Source organism: Pelodiscus sinensis, chromosome 7, assembly GCF_049634645.1.
Source record: "Pelodiscus sinensis isolate JC-2024 chromosome 7, ASM4963464v1, whole genome shotgun sequence".
NCBI classification, from domain to species: Eukaryota; Metazoa; Chordata; order Testudines; family Trionychidae; genus Pelodiscus; species Pelodiscus sinensis.
The window spans coordinates 63,681,035-63,695,727 of NC_134717.1; the positions used below are offsets into that span (position 1 = coordinate 63,681,035).

Below are 14,693 nucleotides of genomic sequence, written 5' to 3' on the forward strand. Positions count from 1 at the left end.
GGATTTATACCGGCCTGAGAACAATCAGAACTAGTCCGGATGGCTGGTTTTTTCTTCCACGATAATCGATGGGTCACCCCAGCCCAGAGCAGTCTGAATAATTCTGATGAAAGACGAGAGGATATGAATGTTCTGAGCACCAAAGGCCAGCAAGGGATCCAACCACTCGGATTATCTGCCTAACACAGCCCTGCCGGAGTAATTTGGAGGGAATCGCCATTAATCGTGGTTAAACTGCAGCATGGACAAGCAATTTCAATTGAGCCACGCTTAATACAGCCAGAATGCCCCAAATATCACACGTGGCCATCTAGTTTAGACCTCAGAGAAGGGGACTCATGGAGGAAGTAAAGACCAACCTTTCTTAAAAAAATAATTGGAACAAAAACCAAATCTTTCAATGAGATACCTGCAGTTGTCCCACCTTTTCCCCCTCAAAAGCCCTGCTTGCTAGCTAGGACATGCAGGGTCAGACCCTCAACAGGGCCACGTCAGCAGGGTGCTATGGACGTCAGACATGCCGATTTACACAAGCTGAGACTCTGGTGCCTATGATATAATCCCTTCTTACCAGACCCACACAGAATCTAGGCCAGGGCTATTCAGTTTCTGTACTTTGGCATACACCAGCTATTTCGATTTTACCATCTTCAGCTAGAAGCAATGAGAAATACAAAGCCTTCTCTAGAAAGCCAGAGAACCCAAAGTCCAGTTCAGTTTCTTGATTCTGCATGCATCATCTGGTGGACCCCATGGAGTTTGGTATTTTGCCAGTGCTCATTTCTAACAAAAATACCTGCATGATCTCATATACGTATTTCAGAAGTTGCATATTGCAAGTTGCAAAAGTATTTTAAAAAGGCATCTATTCAGTATAAAACTATATTTTTGCACCTTGGGTACGTCTTGTATTATCTACATAACATAGTACAATATTCTTATGTTCTTATATTCTTATTCAGGTGACATATATTTACTCTGCTGCTCAGACAACACATGCAATGGACGCTGAAGATCATTAATTTTATTTAAATAATGCGGTAGACTTGATAATCTCAATAACAGAACACTAACTACACCTGACTTATTGGCGCATATGCTAAGGAGAGTGCACAAAGTGCTAAAGAAGTACACAAGTGAAATAGACAAAGATTTGCTGAAATAAACAGCAAAACTAACTCTTATCCAGCTTTCAAAAATGCATAGTTCTGCACGATTATAACATGCCATCTCTATTTTCCACTAGCTCACAACTATTTCCTGAATACAGATTAGTCTCCTTGTTCAGTTGTAATAAATAATTTAGTTTTTACTCATTGTTTCCCCAACAGCCTCCACATCTAATCTAAAGCTCACACCGAGACATGACTTTCATTCACTAAATGAATTATTAATCCCTTGTCTAAATGGCATCTGTATATAGCCCAATTTCTACTAACATGTATTTTTTGTTAATAATTAATGATCACATTGAAAAAATGCAATTATAAATGTAAATATAATGATGTTTATGCTGCATATAATTAGTCTCTTGTAAGCCCCTTTAATTACACATTTTAAATGGGTATATGTATACAACATTTAGCAAGGAGCATTGAAAAGTACCGATGGTGAATCAAATCCATGCTGAAGCAGAATGAGGAAATTTCACAAACACATCTGGAAATATCAGCCATTTATTGTGGAAAGGCATGGTTATTTATGATGGTTATTTCTATTTCCATAGCATCCAGACTGGAGATGGGTTACGCTGTGCTAGGCACTGTACGTTTACTGGATGATTTGGGTAATGCCTAGAACTCCATTGTAATAGACTCCATATAAGCAGTAGGATAGTTTTTGGGACGTAGCAAAAAGGATCACCCCTGTATATCTACCCCAATCTTGGAAACAAGGGATAAGTCGGAAGAAACCACAATGCAGCCTTACAATTTAGAAGAAAAAATACGACCGCTCCTCCTTAAATCAGACATGAGATAGCGCTGGATCCAAAGGCTACAATTCATATGGAAAGACGTTAGAATCCGACCGACCGCCTGTGATTAGAAATGGAACTTGCACCAGCTACAGCCTGGCAGATGTTGTGGCTGGAAGAAACGCTGAAGTAAGTTAAGAGGCAGGAGTTCCCTGTGTGTTAGTTAGAACTCCACGGTGCCTCCTGCTGGTAGATACGGCGGGTGCTGAGCTGTGGAGTACTTGTCATAGCAGCAGGTCAATTAGCATCCGCTGGTACCCAGGCTAGAGTCCATCAGATTGTCTGGCCAATTGGGACACACTGCGCGTTATTCACCACGGGTGTAAGTGTGTACACCGGCAGGACGAACTGACGTGAGACTTGACTAAGTAGCACTGCAGGCGCTGGGGGGGGGTTGAATATCCGTGGACAGCTCACAGCTGGAGAGCCCGGTCCCCTGCCAGCCCCTGAGAATGTTTGCCTTCAGGGCACGGTGCACAGCCCATATTTTTTGCTCCAGGGAAAAGGATGGGCAGCAGATGGTGTCCCAAGCAACTTTTCTTCTTGCACACTGCCTTGGCATTAACCCCTACTTTCCTGCAACAATCTGCTAGAGAAAACAGCTTCTTTTGTTGGCCCACTTGTCACTGATGACAATATAATAACAACAACAACAGCAATAATAAAATAATAAATAATAAATACAAAATACAATACACACACAATACAATAAATACAAACACAAAATAATAAATGCAAAAGCTTCCAAAGAATCGAGCAGCAGGACCTGATTTTATAAACAAAAACAGAAGATGCTGAGAAGGAGAGAAACTCAAAATGATACGTGAAAATTTACTTAACGTGTCCAGTGTGTTCACATTAGCATCCCGGCTGCAACTAGTTACACTGGGGGATTGTAGCAGGGTCAATGCTGGAAAACAAACCCCAATTTCCAGTACCTAACCCCATTCCCCTAAATGGGAAACAACACAGACAACCAAGGCTGAAGAAGATGGAGTGGTGGTTTGTATAGCTGGGACATATGCCCACCATAAATGCCCAGCACACGTTATTCACTATTATTGTGTGCACGGCTCCTACTGATTCCATATGGGCCATCACAATGAAACTCACAACAGGTTGCTTGGAGGACTGACAATGGAGATCCTGCTGAAGCATGACGAGAAGGACATCTGAAATCCTAAGCAGCCCCAGATCAAGCACGACAGCTGCAAATCAACATGTTGTAATGGTTACGCACCAATGAGAATCAACCTTTCTTTGGGAAAATGGCTTAAAAGTACCAACGCAACACAAGACTAAAATTGGTTATTTAAATGAAGGGGTGTGTGTGTGTGTGTGTGTGTGTGTGTGTCTCCCCCATTCTGCTGATTTAAATCAGGATGAAAATCAATGATTCAAATGGCTTTGATTTCAGTCAAGCCACAGTGGCTAGATACTAGGCAACCAGTACCTCCCATTACGACGGCCAATAGAGTTTCCAAAGAACTCAACACACAAACGCAAAGCTCTTTCTGAAAACCCTAGCTTCTTACATGGAAGAGGAGGGTTTTCTAGAGCCAACAAGGACGTAGTCAGACCTTTCTATGGCCCCTCTCCGCCTAGTCTGGTTTTGAATCGTGGAATTAACCAGCCAGTTTGGGGAAACCCAGAACCCAGCCCCTTCACAAAGCACACCAAGGAAAGTCAGGGTTCGAGTCTCCGGAGGTAAATCTTGCAAGCAGGGGGAGGAGTCTGCAAACAAGCAGCATTTCCTCCGCCCGCTGAGCCGAGGCCGCACGGTGTCAGGGGAAAGAATGGGAAGGATTATATGGTGAGCTGTATGCCATGCACAAACAGATTAGTCTGTCGGGACTCATTTGGAAGGAGACGCTGGACAAACCTCAGCACTTGTGCTAGGCGGGCCGAGGACAAGCCAGGTGTTATGAGCAGAGTGGATGGGGGGTGGTAGCAAATGAAAGCTGCAGTCTTTTTTCCCTTCTGCATCGGGACTAGATATTCAGGCCTATATAAGACCAAGAATCACAATCATAGACTGCCTGCCGCAGGCTTTGCTCTCAGGCTAAGGCTTTTATTGAAATGAAGCTCATTCCAACTGTGTGGGGCCCTGAGAAAAGCCACCCCACCAATGGCCTGCCGATAAAGGGAGGAGCCTAGAAATGCAGGTGGATAGCTTTCTGTCCGGCCCGGGCCTTCTCAATAGCTGGGGCTGTGAAATCTGCATGTCTTCACCGCTGTCTGGGTCTTTGATTGTTTCCGTCTCCTGCATAATTATTTTGGCTTGGTGTAAGCCAGTTAAGGTGGTGGGCTATGATTGGCCGGATGATCACGTCACAATACGCAAGGATTGGCTGGTTAAGTTTCAGTGGAACGACTGGGTACGGCATACCTGAGAACACTGCTGTCTATCTTCCAGCCAAACCGGAAGCAGGTGGGAAAACAAACGAGGGAACCGGGGGAAAAGGGAAGGAAGCTGGATTCACGCTGGCCGGACGCTCACCCCAATACACATCGAATTTGGTGCATCTCCGGCCTTCAGGCCTTGCTGGTCTCTGTTCCTGTGAGAAGGAGCAGGGGCGCGGGAGGGTGAAGGGACAAGCACGCGGACAGCAGCCCTCAGAGAGCCCATGAAGGCTGGCAGGCAGTACAGATGGAGCTGATGGCCCGTCGCTGTGCAAAGGGCAGAGGCACAAAACACTGGCAGCCTGGAGAGCTAGGCAGGAGCCCTGAGTACCAGCCCCGGTGGCAGCAAAGCTGATCGTGCGCCAACAGTGGAAGAGGACTCGGCCAGAGGGACCTCAGGATGCTGCCGCTGGGAAGCCAACGCAGAGGAAGCGGAAGGCTGGTCGAAGCGCTCAGTCCTGCCGAAGGGGCTGGCTCAGCCAGAAGGACACAGCCTCTCCTGCGTTTTCTTCTGGTCTGACCAGCCGACCATGGCGCCACTCGACCAGCCCAGACGCAGACGGACTCCGGGACTCTCCTTTCCACCAGCACAGGAGCCAAGTCCCCAGCCTCCCTGTCTGTGCCGGGGGCAACCTGAACTTCAGCCAGCAGGGCCCCCGCAGAGGCCATGCACCTCCTGCCGCGATTCTGCCTCGGGACTTGGTCACCAGGCCATTTTCCAGAAGCTCCCCCAGCAGCCCTGGCCCGGGGCTGCGGGGGAAAGTTGAGTGGAAAGCCCCTACCCCTTTGCCCCCAGTCGCTTGGCAGCCCTCCGGCCCGCGCCTCTTCCGTGTGAGCAGGGAGCAGCTCCCCCAGCAGGCAGGACCCCTTCGGGGGGGCGGCACCTGCCCAGGGCAAGACCCTGGCCGGGGAGAGGGCTGGCGTTAGCAGCACGACTCGTTCTGTGGCCCGGCCGCTCCGAGCCCGGCTCCGATTCCAGGCCAGCTTGCTGATCTCCGGCGAGGCTGGGGGAGAACTGAACACGCGTCGGCTGGTTTGGCGGAGATGGAGGCGGGCAAGCAGCAAGCCGGCCAGGCTCTGGTTGCAGGGCTGCAGCCAGGGGAGCCTTTGGCTGGCTCTCTAAAAAGCAGCCATCTCCAGCAGGAAGTCAGGCCGGCTCCCCCTGCTGCTCTGGGGCCTTCCTCCCAGGGGAGGGCCTGTCCAGGCCCCCAGGGCACGCCGCTCCACGCCGGGACGAGTGAGCCGCCCTGTCACACTGGAGCAATGACGTCGCACAAGCGTCGCTGGCGGAATCCCACTCCCGCAACGGGCCGGCTGCTTTTGGGGTGTCCCTTGAATGCCTCCGCTAATTTGCAACACATGGAAAAAAAGAAAGGGGGGGGGAGGGAGAGCGGAGGGCCCAGCATCCAGCCAAAATAAACCAGGTCACGGCTGTGAAAAGCAGGCACCAGGGCTGAGGGCAGGCTCAGCCGCTGGACAAATGCTGCAAACCAGCAAGCCTTTGGCACCGGGCCAGCCTGTCGCCGGCACGGCTGCTTAATGAGGTGGTTTCAAGGCAAGCTGTTCACACACCGTCCTGCGGGCGGGGGGCCGGGCCCAGTTAGCTGCTCCACGCAGCCGGCCACTGCTTTCAAACGCTGCCTACGCCCGGGGCTTTTTGCCCTCCACATGTTAACCCAGTTGGGGGATGGAGCCCATAGACTTTGCATGCAGGGCCCCTCCTCTCCTCCAGCCCTGAGCGGCGGGAAGGAGAACCAAGCGAGGGACACGGGGAACGGGAGGGCACAGGCTGCCCCCATGAATTCTGATGACCCTCGGCTGGGGAAGGCATGGGGAGATGCCACCCAAACCTGCATGGCTTTGGCGGGGAAGTCCATGTTAAGAGATCTGTGTCTCCTCGGCCGGATGCTGCCCATCTTCTAGCGGGCAGGAGGCTGCTGCGGGCTCTGGACAGCAGGGGCTTTCCCAGCAGAAAGGACCGACGGGAAGCCAGGAGGCAGCGTTGAGGCTCAGAGCCCGTGTGGGTCACAAGGCTGCCACGTGGCTCTCCCGGGGAATGGGAAAGCCAAGCTCCATGCCTACCACCCTGCTAGGAAAAGCAATAAACTCCATGAACGGAAACTCAGCCTCCTCCATCCCCGAGGGGAGAGCACCACACCAGGGACACGAGGGAACGGCAGAGCCCCGGAAACACAGCCCAGGGCTGCACCCTGGAGCTCAGTGCCTGGAGCGAGAAATGCCGACCCTAGCAGAGCGCTGCAGTCATCCTGGGTTGCAGGCAGCCCTGGTCCAGCAACCCACAGCAATGCTGCTGCCTCCTCCTTGGGAGAGACAGAGGTTATCGGACTAATGAGAGACAAGCCAGGGCACAAGGAATCGCTAAGCTAGAAAATCACAGAATCTTAGAGCAATAGGACTGGGAGGGGCCTCGTGAGATCGTCAAGTCCAGTCCCCTGCCCTGACACGTATCTGTCCAACCTGCTCTGAACTATCCCCAGGGACGCAGACGCCACAACCCCCCGGGAAATGCTTAGTCCTGCTGAGGAGCGAAGCAGGAGATGCAGAGGAAACACCTGGAGATGGCGTCTGGCTGGATACAGAGTGAGCCGGGGCAGAAGGAACAAGTTGATCCTCAACGGTGACCGTTGGCACTTCTCCTGCTTCCTCCTTCCGGCTCCTCTCTTCCCTTCTCTCCCCCGTCACTCCCTGCCCTGTTCTCCTGCGCTGCAGCTATTTCTAGTCCCCTCTTCTCGGCCAGCCTCACTCCGCACGACCTCCGCCCTTCCTCAGGCCTCCATTTCCAGCCACTTGCCTCCCCCGGCTCGCCTAGATCCTCAGCTCCCCATCTTCCTCTGCAACCGCCCCGAGCTCCCCAAGCGCCAGGACCCCGCAGGGCCTTGGAATCCAACACCTACCACATCGCCCCAGAGGGCAAGAAAAACGCCTGTCTCGTGTAATGGTGGGGGCAGGGGAAACATTTCGAGGAAATGGCCAGACCACAAGGTGATCCGCAACCACAGACAGCCAGGAATTTTTCCACAACATGGAGCCAAAGTCGTTCGTGAATCCAGGTCGGTTTCAAAACATTCTCCCAGTGGGGAAAAAAAAATGTTTCCAGCGCCCGGCAGGGCAGCACAGGGTGGGGCGCTGATCTCAGCGCCTAGCCCTGCACGCTGCAAAGCGACTGGCGATGGCTTGAATACGTTTCCTTTTGCAGTCTGCCGGGCACAACTCGCCCAGGCCATCGTTCCTGGGGCTTCACAGAGATTTCCCAACAGCAGATGAGCTCTGGCAGTCACAGGCTTCTGCCCACTTCCCGCACACTGGCCCTCTCTGTTCCACCCTTAAATCTCCTAGTGAGCCCTGTAGCAGTTTATCACCCTCCACCAGCTAAAAGTTACCCTGATTTTCTAGCCTGCCCCCCCACTAGGCTGTTGCTCCTTGCTCTGCAATTAAAATAAGCTGCCTTTGCTTGCCCCGCCAGTGGGTTTTGCATGGGGGGGATGCGTGTAGCACCTTGGAACCTGACTGTCCGTACTCACGTCCAGTGTATTGAGAGCTGCCCTGCAGGAGGGCTGAGCCCTCGCCAAGCAAAAGCGCCGCTTGGCTCTCGTTTCTCAATACTCTTTCATGGGCAGCAGGCACAGAGCAGTTCCACAATTTGCGGCCAGTGGCTTCCCACAAACTGCAGGCAGCAAGGCCCAGCGCTCTGGAGCCTCGCAAGGCCCCGTGGGAAATGAAAGCCCTGCCTGATGCAGGGAGGGGAGTTAGAGCAACATGGAAATCTCTGGTTTTGTTGCCAGGAGATGAAGTTGAATTTGTGGCTCACGGGATGCGGCGGCTGCCTGTAACCAGCCTCGGTGCACAGTTGTTAGCCAGTGTCCGATTCGGGAGGAAAAACCTGGGGATTACATGGTGTGTGAGTTTTTATTAGACCCAGGTTGTATCCTGCTTGTAACAGGCTGGCTCACCCTTTAAGGGCTGGGGCGTACCTGGGTCGGACCAGGCTGCGCAGGGCATCAGGGGGCTATAGCGAAGGGGAAAGCCCAGGAAGATTCCGGAAAAGAGAATGGTCCCACAGGCTAGACCCGGATGCTAATGGGTGAGAAGCCAAAACCTAAGGCCCCTGTCAGGAAAGGCCTAGGAGTGACCCAGTCAGAGGGTAAAACCAGGATGTGCCCTCAAACCAAGCTGTTGTCTTTACAGCGCGACACAGAGTCCTAAAAGAACAGAGCTTTTGAATGCAGAGATCACTATGCCCAGCTGCAGCAGGGATGTAAAAACCGGGATCCAGAAATATGAAAGGGGCAGAGAGTTGTGCACATTTCCGGGTGCCTATAACCCAGGAAGGGCATGCTATTGAAGGGCGTCTTCTCCTCCGAACTCCCTTTCTGCAGTCTCTGGACATAACTGCATTTGAATCCTTAGACAAGGACTATCGAAGCCTTGAAACGGGGGTTTTGATTCCTTGTGACAAGACCAGCCATTTTAAAGCTGAAGGTTAAAAAAAAAAAAAAAGTTCCCATGCCTCCATTTTATAAATTCTTTAAGCTGCGATTTTTTTAAATTATTAATGCTTCAAGAGAAAGCAATGCCCGCACTGCAGCATTGATTTTTCAGCAGACGGCATCATCAGCTTGCTGTCAAAGCAAGCAATTTTTTTGCAGTATGAAAGCCTTTCAAAACACAACTCAAACCGGGTTATATTTCTCAAAATCCGCTGCCATTATTTCAGAGAGTCAAAGGATTAAAACAGGGGGAAAACCTCCAAAAACCTGAATTTCTTCTACAATGCTGCTGCTAAAAATGTTGCATTGGAGATGTACGATATAGTGAGGTGTCACATATAGAAGGACTGCTTAACAGTGAAAATTGTAAGTTACAAACAAAACAGAAACTATCATCATCTGAATGCAAACTGATTTGACACTGCCTTGCAAATATACTGCCTTGCAAAGCAGGGTTACCCTGTCAATTTTAGTCCCTGGGTCTTACCCCCTCAAGGTAAAGGACCGCTGGAGGGATGAGATGAATTCACCCCGCACTACACTCTGTCACACACCCTGAAACAAAACAAACAGAAACTTTAAAAAGCCCTGCAATCCCAACCAATCACGTGCTCTGGTAGTAAAAGGCTTTTGTCAAAATATGATAGATGAGCAGCTCCCCCACAAAACGCTGCCACTTCATTTTTTCCGATTAGAGAACAATGAAACATATTTGTGTAAAAACGGCACCTAGGAAATACACCGCAAGGAAAAGATAAAACATCTGCACTTCTGTCTGTCTGCATTAATACAGCTACCTCTGTTCCATGCCCCTCGGAATCCATCCTCAGGTTTATTTTAACGGCATGGGCCAAAAGTGCCAAATAAAAAGAAAACAACCAAGGAGACACATTTGTTGGATGTGAAACGTGACTTGAAGCAGTCTAGTTTAAAAGCTACAAAAACGTAGTGCGAACTTAAAGCAATCCCATGCAGAGAACCAAATTATGTATAGTCCCCAGGGTTAAGACGATCCCTCAAGATCATCTCATCTGAGGAAGTGGGTTTTGCCCATGACAGCTCATGAGACTATATATATATTTGTTAGCCTGCCACAGACCTTCTTGTTGTTTTTAAAGTTACAGACTAACATGGCAACACCTCTGAGACAGGATTAAGTTGGTCATTTAAAGAGCAGGTCAGAACCCAGGGTGGAGGAAGCCAGCGGCGGGTTGACAACAGTGTTTTCCCTAATTTTCCCCACACGTGCAGAATTAATTTTGTTACGTGCACCCATGTATAACACAATTCACATGGCGGAGGTGTGGCCGAAGGGTTCAGAGTGGGGGAAAGGCTTTGGGCAGAAGGTTGGGTGCAGAAGTGCGAGGACTCCAGCTGGGGGTGTAAGCTCAGAGGTGGGGCTGAGGGTCTCAGGCAATGTTCCTTCTAAGCTTTTCCATCCACTTGCGGAATAATTGTGGTACGCGCACTGAGGCAGGTGTGAATGTGCACCACCAGGAGAAACACAAACCTAATTGCAGGTGCTTTGCAAATCAGCTGAGCGGTACTGGAATCTCTTTGGAGTTGCCACCCAAGCGCACAGCTTACAGTGAACACTGGCCGGCAGTGGGTTTTGCCCCAGACACGGGAAAGCTAGGTGCAGCAGCCCCAGCACCCTTACTTCCTGCCTCTAAGATAGCAGCAAGAGATGCCATTGTACTCGATGGGAACTCTCGGGCCATCCTCAGAAACAGGGAGGGCTACTCTTGCCATAATTCAAGACAGCTGAGCCACACCCTCACCTGGAGCGAACCAATTTTCGACACGACTCCAGGGGCCACAGTGCCAAGGAAAGGCAGGCCACAGAGATCTGACGGGAGACCTCTGCTGGGTCTTATGGGGCATCTGCGTTCCAACGCCGGGAAAGCAGCCCCGGAGAGGCATGGGGAAGGCCTCCATTTCAGGCAGCCTTGGGACTTCCCGGGGGCTCCCCTTCATCCGAGCAGGACATGGCAGAGCCCCGGTGTGCCGAGCTGGCAGCTAACGGCCGTTTTGATTTCTGCAGGGGTGGGTGAAAGGTGCTGGCAACACGTTCACAGGCACGGCGGGATGGTCCTGCGGCACATGCCTGTCCGGGGGGGAGGGGCTGCTGCAGGGAGCACAGGTTATCTAATGGGAAAGGGCCCACTCCATCTCCCCATGCCCCCCCTTGCTCTTACTGTGGAAGAAGCTCTTGGCCCTGAGGTAGCTGACGCTGAGGCGCAGGATGGAGAGTTTATCCAGGGTCGAGACGACCTCCTCGGGGAAAGGCAACAAGCCAGCCAGCCGCTCCAGCTCCGAGTTCAGCCGGTCCCGATGGCGCTTGGAGGGGTTCGACTTCACCCCTTCCAGGGGCGGTGGCTTCACGCTGCCAAGGGAGGAGCAAAAGGAGACACATCACAAACCCACCTGTGCCTAGGGAGAGAGGCCACGCAGCCGAGCTGAACTGCAGACGAGGCCGATTAAATCAGTTGTCCTACAACACTAGTGTAGCACGCCATCTGGTATCCCACACTAGCTCCGCACGGCACCGCCCGGACCCAACTCCACACGTGACATTCCAACCGTGGGAGCAAATGCACGGAGGGGATTGGTTCCCCCTCGGAACGCAGCCGTCACTTATTGAAAAGCAGAGATGGGACAATGCTGGAGCGGACGCAAAGCCACGGGACAGGTATTTAGGGCCGGATCCGGCAGCCATGACATTCAGTGAGTTTTGCCCTTTACAGCAATAAATGCAGGATCAGGTCTCTCACAGAATGGATCTGAACTGAGTTTCTGTGCCTGTGTTTTAAATCTGACTGAAAAATAACACTGGATAGAAACACGAAATTCATGTCCAACGGGTTTCTTATTTAAAGAAAAATCACACTATGCTATATTATGTAAACACAAACAGTAAAAACACAGGCTGAACCTTTCTTGGCTGGCACCCTCAGCATCTGACCCGGTGCCATACCAGAGAGTTTGCCAGACCATGGGAGGTCAATATTGTCTAGCAGCATCACCAACACTTCCACTGCTTCCTGGGCTCTTTGAAGACATTGAGGGGTAAATTAGAGCGAACTAACAGCACAGAACACTGAGAGCCAGGACTGGTGGCTGTGAAAAAACTTTATGGGACTGTGGGAAACTTGGCCACACCCATGCTTAGTGGGCATCTGGCAAACTCAAATCATGCCGGACCATGGAGGTTGCTGGATCACAGAGTGCCGGACCAGAGAGGTGCAACCTGCAGTGACAACAATGCAGTGGATACATGGTTTTCGGATAAATATTTTTTTCAGTGACCCACCTCACACAGAAATACTGACTGTGGCAGCAAGATATGTTCAAAAAACGTGAATTCAATTTATTATTGTTATTATCATTAGCTAGCTAGCTAGGTTACTGAGTTTTTTCAGTGTGGAAAATTGTGGGCTCTTGTATGGATTGAATGATGACTGAATGACGTAACCCCAGCAATGTCCGTCACTAAGCCCAGATATTTTGTCAGGTGTCCATCACGCAACAAGGTGGTGGTCTCTACCCTAGTCCTGTAAGGGTCACCTCAAAGGCACCCACCTATCCCCCACATACCGCCTCTCAGCCCCAGAGATCCTGCCATCATGCTCCCCGACTTCCCAACCCTAACCGCGGGCGAAGTGGTTTCTTGCCTTCCATTTTCTCAGGCAACTTTTCCTAAAGACATGGATTTATTTCATTGTAAACCAACGAATCCTGGTTCCAGAGGGCACTTGCTGAATGCGTAAGGCAGGGTACCCCCCTCTGGTTTGCCTTCTAAATCTACTCTTGAACCGCTACCCCTTTGAACCTCTTCCCTTCCATTTTTAGTCTGCTCTTGTGGTTGAGAAAATGTCACAGGCTTTGCCCAGGCCATGCTGGTTTCTGAATTCCAGCCCTCATAGTTTCCACTGGTCAAAAAGGCTTCATATTTTAAGAGATTTTAAAGATTTCTAGCCAGCACTTCAACTAAACTTTGTAACTGAATGTTAAAATTGACCATTCGTCCCCATGAATGGATGCCAATCAACAAGTTAACCATTTGTGCTGGTTAAATTAACCATTAGTTCATCCGACATGCTAAGCAGGCCTTTATTTTAACTGCACTGACCTTTTAGGAAATTGCGTCTCTTGTACTGACAGTATTTGCTAAGCATGAAGAAAAGCAAAAAAGGAAAGTACCGGGTGATACACATCTGGCTAGGAAGCCCACACCTGAAGTTCATTTTGTCCTTCTGAAGATGCACCCCATAAGTGTGAGTCTTAACACTGGAAAAGGCAAACCCACACACTCCAGGAACAATCGGCTATTTGCCCTCTTTTTAAAGTCCACAAAACAAGGAAGGCAGCTCTTTGAACCCCAAATATTTCAAAAGTCTAGCAGGGTAATTTCTTTTAGGGCCTGCTCAGAGGATCTGCACTGGTCTAGCCGAGCAAGAGGGCAACATAAAAGACCACCCTTTCCATAATGAATCTTTATGAAGGTTATCAACTAAACCAGGTCAGCCCTTGAAGGGACAACTGTGGCTCACTAGCATCTTTTTCCAGTGGAAGCTCCTGAGGGTTTAAATCAAGTAGCTTATCCCCATACCCCATGGGAAGTCTTTGAAATCTTCCAAGGTCCCAGACAGGCTGTGGGGAAGGCTGTAGCCTATCTTGGTGGAAGATACCCACGAAAGCTCATGATTCTACCTATTTTGGTGTCACAGGATTGCTGGCTGGTTTTAAAGTTACAGGCTAAGCTGGGGACCCCTCTGAGACTTTTTACCCATGCCCGACAGTCCTGATGCAAACGCGCCGCAGCCCATAGACTGTGCGTCTAACATCCTGCATAAGTTCAGAGACGATGTTTCAAGGAGGGAAGGGAATTCAGCGGCACCGTTTTAGGAGGCAATTTCCCCCTGCTGGCTTTGCATTCCAGCGCCCCATCAGCCTCCAGCTTTGGCTTTTCCTCCTTGGCGAGGACATACACCCCGCGAGGGGCTCTCCTTTCAGCCCGCCGTAGGGCGCTTGGAAACGAACGAGGGCTTTCCGGGGGGCAAGGGCAGCAGGAGGCAGAGCGCGGCGCAGCTCCGGGCCAAGCTTTGGGGCAGGCCCCCCCGCCCAACACTTGCTCCGCCAAGTTCTGGGCGCCAGAAGGGCAAAGCGCCCGCCTGGCAGCGCGGTGCCGCCGTGCGCCCCCGCCCCGCTACTCACGTCCTCTGCACCGGCTTCCTCCTCTTACGCCCAGCGTACATTGTCCTGTCTCCGCGGGAGCCGCTCCGCGCGCCAGCAGAGGGGAGCCCCGGCTCAGCGCGCTGCGCCCAGGGCGCACGGGGGCCGTGCCAACCGAGGGCGCATCCTCTCCACGCCCTGGCGCCGGCCGCGCAGCCCTAGCTCCGAGGCCCCACCGCCGCTCTGCGGCTGCTCATGGCTGGGCAGGGCGCTGCGCCCCGGCCGCGCTCCAGGCTAGCCCGGCAGGCCAATGGGAGCGAGGAGCGAGCCGGACGCCGGGCATCTCCGGGGAGCCGGGCTGCGCCTCCCTGGCCGCCGGCGGGAGGGGCAGCGGCGGGGGAGGGCGCTCTCGCTCTGTCTGGGGACGCCTCCGGGGGGAGGTCGGAGCCCCTGCCCCGCTGGCTTCCCCCGGCCGGGCTGGGGGTGAGAGCAAAGCCCCGCGCCCCGAGGCAGGAGAGGAGCCGGGCTGGGGGTGGCCGTTGGGAAAGCGGCTGCCAGCTGCGTCCCAGTCCTGCACAATCGGGCCAGGCGCGAGGGGCGCATGTTTGCAGCCATTGGGTAGGGCCCTGAGT

The 14,693-nt window shown here is 52.0% G+C and overlaps 1 protein-coding gene across 1 annotated transcript in view; it reads right to left on the reverse strand.

Annotated features, from left to right (window-relative positions):
• Window positions 1-14,308, reverse strand: part of LOC102445331 (aryl hydrocarbon receptor-like) — a 33,442-nt gene extending 19,134 nt beyond the window's left edge. The window contains exons 1-2 of the mRNA XM_075934063.1: window positions 14,104-14,308; window positions 11,085-11,272 (exon numbers count right to left, since the gene is read on the reverse strand). Of these exons, the coding sequence (XP_075790178.1) occupies window positions 11,085-11,272; window positions 14,104-14,144 (229 nt within the window). The 5' untranslated portion in view covers window positions 14,145-14,308. The remainder of the gene's footprint in view (window positions 1-11,084; window positions 11,273-14,103) is intronic.
• Between the last annotated feature and the right edge of the window lie 385 nt (window positions 14,309-14,693).